Below are 12,392 nucleotides of genomic sequence, written 5' to 3' on the forward strand. Positions count from 1 at the left end.
TCACGCCTTGGCCCCACCGCCTGCTCACCGGCCCATGCCGTCCGCTAAGTCTACTAGCAATGTCTAATTCCTGATTTTGTTTGCCTATGCACTTGAGTCTACACATCCAAAGGGCACCATTCTGCTTTCAGGCTGGAATATCCCACCATTAGTTTTGGAGGTTACTTTATCAATCAAGCTGATGTTTAGCTTGTCCCAGTAAGACTCATAGTTAAGAAAAATTGCTGCTAAGATCCCTCAATCCCTACTCAGCTATCAGCCATGACCTCACAGTACCTTGGAAGCAGCAATAAAGCCAGCTCCACAACCCTGTCCCACAAGCTAGGTATGTGTTGCTATTCTCATTAAGTCTTGTAGCCAGAAAGCCTTTGTGCTAAGAGGAAATTATGTGAATACCTGTTCAGAAGATACTTGCCCTTACTGGACTTGGCTCTCACCTCACTTCTCCATTTACCTTTGGTCTTCTCCCTTGTCGATACATGGAGAACCAGGCTCAATAGTCCCCTAAATATTTTATAGGAATAGCAATTTCATTGCCAAAGGTCTATTTCTAATCCATGGATATCCTTGGAGCAGTAATTTTTGATATGTCACCTAGAGCTGTGCTGGTCTGCTCATCTTGCTATGAGGTTAAAGCTCTTAAAAGCAGGTGGGCTCTGGAGAAAACGGAGCTAATTCATAATTTCTCATTTGAATTTCCCAACTGTCTCTTCACACCAAACTCTTTTGTCCTTCATTCCTCTGGTACTTGATACTGCAACAACACAATGACTACTGGCAAAGGGGAATGCTGTGTCCCCTCACATCAGAGGACAGGACTCCTTCAATCAAAGGGGAAAATAGCCTGTTTAGACTCTCTGTGGATGTGCAGGAGGAACTGCACATAGAGAAGAGGCATGAAACTCTTGGAAGTACTGTCTGATATGCACCATAGCTAGTAAGGGATGAGGTAGGCTCTCCAGGAGGGGAAAAGGGGAAGGCAGCATGTGAAGGGAAGCATAGTGTGGAGCCTGAGTGTGGCTTTAAAATCAAATGAAAAATCCAATGTCTTAACTCTGGAAGTTTGCCTGAGGGACAGACTCCAGATCAGCTGCAAGTAACAGGAAAATAAAGACAATAGCTTGTCCTGTTGCACTTTTCAGGGGAAGGTCTGCAAAGAGCGCAGAATGGGGAGAACCACAAACTGCACACCCCAGTGCTGGGTACATGGATGGGGGAGATCCCCTGTCTTCCAAGTGGGAACGGAGCAAATGTGGCAGGGTACCCATACACTACCAGACGTGATCCTTCACAGCAACCCCTTTGCAGTGGAATCCCAATGATACACCATGCACACATAGCCACATGGCTGTTGGCTGGCTGAGCCCTCCCTTTGTGGGTGTAGCACAGGGTGTCCCTATCTGGTGGCTCACAGGGAACCTAGGCTATGTTCTATCTATGCTCCCACTGGTGGGGTTGAGCTAGCAGTGAGGCCAGAGCTGTGTGAGCATAGTGCAGCTTTCAAACTCAGACTCTCAGCATGGCCTGTAGAATGAGGCACAGGGTTAGCTTGGGGTACCTATCTGCTGTAGCACTGATTCAGATTCAGTGGGCTCAGAGCATAGTTGCCTGCAGTCCACTAAGCAGCCATCCTCGCAGAAGAGCAGGCATCCAGCCAATGTTGTTCAGCCCTTGTCCCCTTGAAGTGTATTGCATCACAGCTGCTGGAAAGCTGCCCCCCACAACTCTGTCTTCCCTGCAGCCCCACAACATCAACATGTGTAGAGGGATTTTTAAAGGACCAAGGACATAAGTTACCATTGTCTGGGTTGGACAACCTAGGCCTGTTAGTTGAAGCTGCAGAGCACCTTTAAATTGTCCTGGGAACAAGCAGTGTGAGAAAGAAAACAAGCTATGCACAAACAAGAAGCCAGGTGCAGAGCAAGTCCTGGGAACCGCGAAATCAGCACACTCTCATCAGCACACTCTGATCAGGCGCCTGCAGCATGCTCACCAGTCAGCCACACGAACACCCATGTGGCCAGAGATTTTTATCCAATCACCTGTGTGTAAAGTCAGGTGAGCGGTCGGTTTAAGTTATAAATATGACCTCTTTGTTTAATAAAGTGAGCAGGGCATGTAGCCATATTGGTGTGATTGTTGTGACTTGGCCGACTCTCCACAGGGGACCCTCTTCGTCTGGTGCCCAAACAGGGACCCATTTATTCGCTTAAATGTGGTTCGCTTAAATGCAGTTTAGCTTAAATGCTGTTCGCTTAAATGCGGAAGTCTCTGTGCATCGGACCCGAAGGGAAGTTGTCCGATTAGGGAGCTGGAGGTCGGAGGCGGGCAGAAACTGGAAGGTGAATAGCAGAGTCCAGAGTTCGGTGTAGAGCTGCAGATCGCACCCCCGCCAGTGGTAAGACCGCGTAGCGTAAATCGCAGCAGGGCTCTCCACTGAATTCCTCTCGGGGGGGGGGGGGGGGGGGGGGCACTAAGGAAGACCATGATGAGTGTGGCGGGACTCCCCGTTGATATCCTTTCTGTGAGAGGGGAGAGCTCTCAGGAAGATCGCGATGGAATTAGACACGGCAATTAAACTGTTAACTGGCATCCTCCTTAAGAGAGGTGAGAGCATTAAAGAAACGGAAGTGGAGACCTTAGTTCGCTGGGCACGAAAAAAGAATAAGATCCCTGAGCCCGCGTTATTGTTTAGTATTGTGGAATGGAGAGTAGTGGGAAATTGCCTCTGGGATACTACGATCGAGGGAGGCAAAGAAGGAAAAGAAGCTAAAGCTTTAGGAGTGACGTGGCAGTTGATAGTTAACACTCTGGAAACTATGAAGGCAGAAAATAAAGTAGCGGCGGCAGCTATAGAAGCATTGGGGGTAGATGTGGTAGAAAAGACAATAGAGCAGAAGGGTGATTCACCTAAGCCTTGTCTCTTGGCTACATTTTTCGGAGTTGGGCATACTCGTCCTATGAAGGGTATGTCCGCCCCTGTGTGTTCAACAGTAAAGGAGCTTTTAGATAAGACAGCAGTCAGACCTTAAGTTACTCCTTGGGGGTCTGCTGTAACTGGGCCAAAACCGGAAGAGGCTTGTTGAGCACCCCAGGAAGGTGGGGCAGCGAGTCGTGCTGCACCAATCGGAGCTGTGGGTGGAGCAAGACCAAAACGGAGGGTGGCGACAGCTCGTATGTCACATCAGGGCAGGCAAAAGCACCATCCGATGATGTATCCTCCTCTTCCTGAAACATCATTGGACAAATTTGAGGAGGAAGGCGGGGAGAAGCCTTGTGATAACAATACAGAGAAATCCTTACAGGAGGTAATAGATAAATTAAGAAACCTGGAAAAGTGAGTTGATATGAACCTGCCTACTACTTCAATACCTGTAGCTCCTCCAGATAGCCCAACTACACCTCCGATGCTGAACTCGAGAAAAGATCCAATTCTACAGCGTTGGTCTGGTGGTGTTTGTGATGCTAGTTTGGAAGGTGACTGGCAGGTGACTAGCTCCTTAGCTTGTCCAGTAGTGGTTAATAATCAGGATGCACATAACTGGGACATGATTTATGGACGGTTAATGATCAGATTTTAGCGATGGGAGTGTTGCAACCTGGTCTTCCACCTTTTATGATGATCCCTCAGAATTGGCAAATTGTTGTGATAGACTTGAAACACTATTTCTTCACGATTCCCTTACATCTTGACGACACGCAAAGATTTGCATTCACTCTGCCATCAATAAACCGTGCCGCTCCAGCCAAACGGTATGAATGGGTTGTCTTACCACAAGGAATGAACTCTCCTACGATGCGTCAGACTTTTGTACATTGAGCACTTGTTCCGTTAGGGCAGCGTTGGCCTCACGTCCTAATCTATCATTATAAGGACCATATTTTATTGACCGCTGAACAAGGGATTTCAGATGATCAACTGAAATGGCTTCTTGACCACCTTCTATCAAGTGTTTTGATTGTGGCACCTGAGAAGGTTACACGTTCGGCCCCATGGAAATATCTAGGCTAGCTCATCTCGGATGCTCAGATCCAACCACAGAAGGTGACCCTTACTACACAAATAACTAATCTGAATGATGCTCAAAGGCTTTTAGGAGACCTAGAGTGGGTTCGTAATATAGTTGGCCTCAATAACGATGATTTGCAACTGTTCCGATCCTGGTTGCATGGCACCAAAGCCAACAGTCCTCGAACTTGTTCACCAGAACAGAGGGCTGCCCTAGAAGTTGTGTCCCACAAAATTCAGACTGGCTGGTGTGGTTGCCAAATGGCAAATCATCCGTTATTCTTTTCTGGTTTGTAATGTTGCCACTTCACCTTTTGCCCTTATTTTACTATGTCAAAAGAAAAAGGGGGAAAATACGGTGATCGTTTTAGAGTGGTTGTTTTTTACATTGCAACCCAGACATCGTATTTTAAGTCGTCCTGAAGCAGTAGCGGCCTCGGTGAGAAAAGGAAGAGACAGGATTGTTGAAATTGATGGGACTGAACGGGCAGATATCAGTATTCCAGTCTGTGGTGATGATTATGAGTGGCTCCTGAGACATTCAACAGCCATACAGGAAGCCTTGATGTTTTATACAGGTGTTGTACACAACAACCAGCCAAAAGGACCTCTCTGGAAGATGTTAGAACATTACCAGTGGATTGTGAGACCGTTACGCTCAAAAAGGCCAGTTGAAGGGCCAACGGTGTTTACAGATGCAGGACGAAAGATGAAGAAGACTGCGTGTGTTTGGCAATCCGATAATCAGTGGCAGAAACACGTGATCACTGGTGAACCACGGGACAACCTTCAAACCTTAGAACTGAAAGCAGTGTGTTGGGCATTGGGAAGCTGGAACGACACACCTGTAAACATAGTATCAGACTCATTGTACGTAGTTGGTGTAGTACAGCGCATTGAAGATGCCTTGTTGAGAGAGGCAAAGAATCCACATCTTGGTGAAATGTTTATACAACTGCGTAGTACTCTTCGACAGAGAAAACATGAATTTTGTATTATGCATATTAGAAGTCATCAGTGGACCATTGGTTTGGGCGAAAGTAATGCTAGAGCTGATGAAGCGGTCAGCTGTCTGGCAATAACTCCTCCAACAAATAAGCTTGAAGAAGCTCGTAACAGCCACGAGATGTTTCATCAGAATGCAAAGTCTTTACATCAACAGTATCAAATACCCATAGCAGATGCAAAGGGTATTGTCCGCTCCTGTCCTCAATGTAGTCATCATGGACCTGGTTTAGGGGTGGGCACTAACCCAAAAGGTCTGAAGGCACTTCAGGTTTGGCAAATGGATGTAACACATGTACCTGATATTGGGAAGCTTAAGTATGTGCATGTCACAATTGACACCTATTCTCATTTTATATGGGCCACTGCACAAACCGCTGAAAAGGCATTACATGTGGAGAGACAGTTAATGCCTTTTTTTACTGTCATGGGAGTACCTGTAGAAATAAATACAGAGCGTATTGTAGTCAGCAAGTCGATAGGTTTATGACAACTTGGGGAATTAAACACGTTAAAGGGATTCCTCACTCCCCAACGGGGCAAGCAGTTGTTGAAAGGGCAAAGCGTACACTGAAGGATTATCTTCAGAGACAGAAAGTATCGCAGGATATAGATGTAACTAAACGGTTGACTAAGGTGTTGTTTACCTTAAACTATCTCTCCCTTACGGAGGATAGAGAGGGACCACCTGTTGTTATACATCACCAAACAGCACGAGGGAACCAAACAGCTACAGTTCCTGGTTTGAATGTTTTGTATAAAAATATGGCTTCAGGCGTATTGGAAGGACGTAATCCGGTGTTATTTACCAGTAGAGGTTATTTTTGTATCTCCACAGATGAAGAACCTATATGGGTCCCTAGCAAGTTTGTGTGACCTGTGTGTCAAGATCAGAAGACAGAAGAGAAGACTCAGAGCGAGCAGACGGAATAAACTGTCTATGTTGTAAGGGATGTAACCCGCGGGTATTATGCCAGTGTATGCTATGTGGGGTAAAACGGTTCTGTAAGCCAAAGCTGAAATGTAAATGGTGTAAAGAGTGTATGTGTTTGATTGGTAACTGGGCATGAAGCAAGAGAAAGCATATGACTAGTGGAATACCATGCTGATTGGAGACAGTATACATCATCAGAATCCATGAAAGCAGCCATTTGTGGGGTGGAATATGTAAAACAATAAATAAATTAAATTTTAAAAAAAAAGTGGAAATTGCAAGAGTAAACATGTTTCAGTGGTCGACTTAGATTACGGTCTTGATGAATTTTTTACCCATTGGCCAAAGTATTTTTGACATCTTGCCTAGGACAAACATATGGGTGACATGGGCAAATATCACGGGAGTAACAGACTTTTGTTTAAGTCTGCAACAGGCAGACAACCCCTTTAGAGCTTGTTTAATTGGTATTCCCCTGCAAGAGAATGAAACAAATTTTGATGGTTTTTGGAATGTTAAAGCAGTGGATCTGACTTCCAATCAGAATGGTACATGTATGAGTCCAAATGGGCAATATGTTTGGCCTTCTATGCGTAATGCAGCGTGGCAGAAGACAGTTACTGAGAATTTGAATCGACCATATCATTTACCTTTGCAGGAGTTAGACCTATTGGCTAGCGTTGTACCTGTTGAATATGTTAATGTAACTGCAACTGGTACGGCAGACTGTACCCACATGTCATCACCACTTCAACCCGTGAATGGCACTGGAGTAATTTGGTTTGGTGACCTGTGGCAGTTATGGCTAACACATCAAGGTGAATGGGGGTTTTATACAGGGTTTCAAAATCTAACCGGTTCACCTATTTGGGGTGAACTGAAAACTGGGGGTGTCCATATAGATGTATCAGGGGGTTATCAGTTGCCACCGGGAGTCTTTCTGATATGTGGGGACAGAGCGTGGCCAGGGATTCCTTTGTATCCTGTCGGTGGACCATGTTATTTAGGGCGTTTGACTTTGTTTGCTCCACATATGAAAGACTTATTGAAAATGACTCAACAATCTCATAGATCACGGAGGGCACTGCGCACCTTTGATGAAACATGTAATGACCGAGTAGATCTGCAGTCTGTAACAGCAAATGTCTTAGCCTCTATATTTATGCCAGGAGCAATGACTGCATTAAATGCTAAGAATATACAAAGGTTAGCGTGCTGGGGAGAGAAACAATTTAATCTTACATCGCAGATTTTAAGTTCGTTATTGCTTGATGTAGATAGTGTTAGGCATGCTACGTTACAAAATAGAGCTGCAATAGATTTTTTGTTATTAGCACATGGGCACGGTTGTGAGGATTTTGAAGGGATGTGTTGTATGAACCTTTCCGATCATTCCATATCTATACACAAAAAGTTGTCACAACTGCAGGGAAACATGAAGCATATTCTTGCTGATGATAATCCCTTTGATGAATGGTTGAGAGGATTGGGGATAACAGGTTGGTTAAAGACGTTATTGATGGAAGGAATACGCTTTGTTATAATCATTATTGTAAGGTTTTTAGTTTTTAGCTGTTTATTTTCTTGTGTGAAGAAAGGTTTAACATCCATTGTGAAACAGACATGGGTTGTCTAAAAAGAAAAAGGGGGATATGTAGGGGGATTTTTAAAGGACCGAGGACATATGTTACCATTGTCCGGGTTGGACAACCCAGGCCTCTTAGTTGAAGCTGCAGAGCAGCTTTAAATAGTCCTGGGAACAAGCAGGGTGAGAAAGAAAACAAGCTATGCACAAACAAGAAGCCAGGTGCAGAGCAAGTCCTGGGAACCGCGGAATCAGCACACTCTCATTGGCACACTCTGATCAGGTGCCTGCAGCATGCTCACCAGTCAGCGACACGGACACCCACGTGGCCAGAGACTTTTATCCAATCACCTGTGTGTAAAGTCGGGTGAGCGGTTGGTTTAAGTTATAAATATGACCTCTTTGTTTAATAAAGTGAGCAGGGCATGTAGCCATATTGGTGTGATTGTTGTGACTTGGCCGACTCTCCACGGGGGACCCTCTTCTAACATGTTTTTCCTTTTCCTTACATACAGAATTTCTAATTCTGACACATGCTCCCACTGTTAACACTATCAGCATTTCACCTACCACCACCCCAGTCTCCTCCATTTTTCTCCAGGTGCTTTAATCTTGTCTGTACCCTCCCCGCCTCCCCTTCTAAGGGGAGATATTTTCCACCCCACCACCAGCAGCTACAGCAACCCATGAGACAATTAGGAAACAAGGAGGGAAGTATTGACAGGAGTAAATTAAGAGAAATCATAAAGCTTAAGCAGAAAGCAAGCAGTTTGAAAGGTATTCAGAGAAAGCCCTTTCCTGGATGAATCTAATTGTTTTGTTATCTTTACCCACCAAAGCATTTACTTTGGTTTGTCGCCCGATCCACAAACACTTTCGAGGAGATGACATTACCGAAAGGCAGGAACATCTGCATCAGCTCAGCATCCCCAAATTCCTGGGGCAGATGGTAGATAAACAGGTTACAGCCCTCTGGTCCTATCAGGATAAAAATAAGACCCATGAATATAGAGAAATAGGATATGAGAAAGCACATGGTGGAGCTTTACTTTGGCATCCCCTCTGACTGGTGAGGGGGTCACCTCTAGGAAGCAGTCTGTAGACTCTCAGAGGAATGGACAAATCGGAAAACCAGGAAATCAGAAAGTCACCTAAAAGCTATGCTGACTTCTTTAATCTTCCCAGGACAGACACTAGGATAAAATCTAGAAGCAGAGGAATGCAGTAGCACATGTGGTTATGGAAAGACAGAATGGAGGAATAAGAACAAAAATAATGAAATATGCGGTTCGTAGTTTTTGTTTGCTCCTCATAATCTCATTTAATCTGTAGAGTTCTGGGTGCCCTCCCCTCCACTAATCCTTGCCTCTTCTCAGTGTCTGCATGCAGAAGTTTCATTATCCTTCTTGTGTCTGACAGGACTGTGATAACAAGTAGAAAAAGATGCACAGACCTATGAGCTTATTTTGTTCTGTAGAATTTTTCATTCAGCCCGCCCAACTCAGCCAAAAGCTTCCCCAAATCTGGACAGTTTGGCCATGTCCCATCCTAGAGGGTTCTTTTAAAAAGATTACAGTTGGATTTATATTCAAAATACTTTACAAAAGGAATTGCCTTTCTTGCCTCAGTGCTGTAACATGTATTCATATAGACTTGAGTGCTTGGAAGGATATCCAGAGAGGAGTCTTTAGTTGGAATATGTAGTTTTGTTTAACACTCATAAAATGTTCTGTTGAAATTCCATTTTGGGGTGGAAGAGGGAGAATCTGCCTCTGGTCAAGCAGACTAGAATGTAATGTTTCAATGTGACTTTTTTTTTTTTTTAAGCATGCTGTAATTGAGCAAAAGTCAAGAGACCAGGTGTGTCCAAGTACTTTTACTGAAAAAAAACCCCAAACATTTAAACCACTTGCAGTGTTCAGTACCAGAAAACTGTATAGTTTGACGAAGCAAGTTTTGGGTTGTTTTCTTTGTGGAGTTGTTTCCAAAGGTACTTCCAGCTGCTGCCCAGCTCTGTACTGACCTTGACAGGTAAATCCAGCTCTGGATTGCTTGGTGGTGGGGGTAGATGAAGGGGAAATAGTGCGTGCTCCTTGCCACAACGGTAAGAGGACAGAGGGAGGAGGGTTCCCCCTCCCCAGCCCATGGGCCTACAATCCTGTGACCTGAGTCAGCCAACCTTCCCCATTTATGGCTAGGGCATAATGTGGGGGAGGAAAAGCTTTTTTTAAATACTCCCCTTTTCTCCATAAGGGCATAATTACAATGCTATAACACAGCAAATAATTACAACTTTGCCTTTCCTGTTAGGGAAAGGAGATCACCTAGATGTTCCCACCTTTTATTAGCCATTACTCATAGGGGAACGAAGACAGTGGGTTGATTGACATTGATAATATGCAGCTGTGGCCTTGCTTTGACAATGTGCAGCTGTGCTCCTACAGCAAAGTGGTTAAATAGCTCTGAGGAGTGTGGGAGAAAAAAAAAAATAACAGGCAAGGGAGAGGCAAGTAGCAGTGTAGTCTGGCCTTTGGAGGATAAAGAAATGGCATAGACAGTATATTTTGACCAATGGTAAAGCCTTTTTGCTGCTTACTGTTTTATTTGTGTTGCGTTATTTTGTGGCCACTGTAACTCAATTGCAACAATTGGTGCTCTGTGTGAGGCAAACTGATTTGGGCATTTGGAGTTTATATGAGACTTCAGGTAATGAGTGGTGACAGTGTTGCCCGATGTAGCTGAGACAGGCAGGGAGAGCCTGCAATCTGAATTGTGTAACAGACATTAGAAGAGGTGAGCTATTGGGGACTAATTGTTATGGGTTTGCATGTGTTTTCAAGCAGTAGCAAAAGCCTTTAAAGAACTTTAACTTTGTAGATGAAAACATGCAAGTACAAAAGGTCATTGGGGGAAAGCCCATGGTGGTCATAATCTTTTTTGAGAAAAAGAAGGCCGATGTTTGGGGTGATTTACAGAATAAAGTTGTGAAAGTTGACTTCAGCATATAGAAAAAACATAGTGTTATATCCTTGAGTGAGCTGAGAAGTGCTGAAGGGAGTCACCTTAGTTGAGCAAATTCTGTCTGGCCTGCATTATAACTGTGTGGTAATTAGAGAGCTGAGTCGTATTTCAAAGAGTGAAAATTTATTATTTTTTGCTGCTAGTGCAAAACAAGATTTTAAGTGTCTAATCAGGCTGGAAGAGTAGTCAGAACAGCTGGAATAACAGCAAGAAAATAGTAATACAGGCAAGACCTATAGTCAAGTGACCACAGATAGAATTGTAATAGCTGTTTATAAAGCTGACTTGTGCACTTATCCTGTTGATGTTGTGGTAAATGCATCTGAGGACTTTAAAAACATTGGTGGCCTTGCTGATGTACTATTAAAAGTGGCTGGTCCAGAACTGCAACAGGAGTGTGATGAGCTGGTGAGGAAGAATGGGAGTTTGCAGCCTGGATGTGCTGTTATCGTGGGCCCTGGGAAGCTCCCCTGCAAGAACATAATTTATGCTGTTTGTCCTAGGTGGAGGAAAGATGAAGCAGAGAAGTGTGTGTTCCTGTTAAGAAAGACGGTGAAGAAAAGTCTACAACTAGCTGAAACATACAATCATTGCTCCATAGCTCTACCTGCTATAAGTGGAGGGACTTTTGGCTTCCCATGGGAACTGTGTACATATTTGATTGTATCCTCCATCAAGGAGACCTCAGAAGAATCCATGGTTGACAGCAGCTTGAAGGAGGTTCATCTTGTGGATGTTGCACAGGGCCAAGTGTGGAAACAGGATAACTCAGGCAATGATTTCATTGGCACTGATAAACCTTTTGATCCAGGTCCTATAGATCTGGAAAAGAAACCAGACTGTCCTGTCCTTCCCCCTCCCCCCCCCCCCCCCCCCCCCCCCCCGACTTGATTGTATTTTTGGGGAGGATGAAAGGGGGTCTGGGGGATCAGTGTCAGGAATGCAAGTGGGAAGCGCTTAAGCGAGGAGCTTTGGGAGTTGTGATGGCATGACTGGTATTTTATCAGCCAAATCAACCTCAAGAGTGGCAGCCTGTGCAATATGAGGCTGTTAAAGAGTTTAGAAAAGCAGTGTGGGAAGGGAGGGTCCCTCAAACAGGTCAGAGAATCAGTGGATAACAGAAAAATTGTCAGTATTGGGATAGAACAAGTGTGAAAAATGACAGACTGCACCCAGTGGTGGGATGTCAGGGATGATAGTTTGTCTGTCAGTCAGTCCTCTGGAACCTCAAGAGCTTGATATTCTAGGGACTTTAGGGGTGGAATTCTGTGTGTTTTTTAACTTCACACCTACAGCAGAAATTCATTGGAACAATGGGGTGGGAGTGAAAATTGTCACACCTGACAGTCCTTTGTGGAGAAATGAATCAAACTGGTGTGCATCTGTAGGGTGTAATCATACACAACCTGCCCCAGATGTGGCCCTGCCTAGGTAATTACCAAAAAGTTTATTTCTATTTTGTGGAGATAGGGCTTGGCCAGGGCTACCCAGCAGGAAAGTGGGAGGACCATATGCCATAGGCAAATTAAGTTTGTTAGCACCTTCACAGAACATAGTGTCATGGGTTTCTAGATGATAGGTTAAGTCACTTGGGGTAAGGGTCTTGGTTCATGGGATTGAGTTGTGACTCATGGGACTGTTTGTAATCTGTGTCATCTTGTTCATGATACAATGTTTGTTTTGTTGTTTGCAAAGGGCCCTGCAATGGATGAAAAACAAAAAGGGGGAAATGAGGGATTAGACTGGGCTGCTGGCATCTCAGGCTTTAATGATGGGATAGAGCTGTGTCTTTAAAGAGAGCGAGCCACAACCTTGACTGAGTGAACTCTGACAAGAAG

General features: G+C 44.5%; 1 protein-coding gene across 11 annotated transcripts in view; it reads right to left on the reverse strand.

Annotated features, from left to right (window-relative positions):
* LOC121080478 (CUGBP Elav-like family member 4) overlaps positions 1–12,392 on the reverse strand; it is an 817,088-nt gene that overhangs the window by 65,771 nt on the left and 738,925 nt on the right. Inside the window, exon 13 of one of the 11 annotated variants that reach the window (XM_040578501.1) lies at positions 8,428–8,511. The exons of the other annotated variants lie outside the window; for them this stretch is intronic. Coding sequence (XP_040434435.1) covers positions 8,428–8,511 — 84 coding nt within the window. The remainder of the gene's footprint in view (positions 1–8,427; positions 8,512–12,392) is intronic. 11 annotated transcript variants of the gene reach the window in all.

Source organism: Falco naumanni, chromosome W, assembly GCF_017639655.2.
Source record: "Falco naumanni isolate bFalNau1 chromosome W, bFalNau1.pat, whole genome shotgun sequence".
NCBI lineage: Eukaryota > Metazoa > Chordata > Aves > Falconiformes > Falconidae > Falco > Falco naumanni.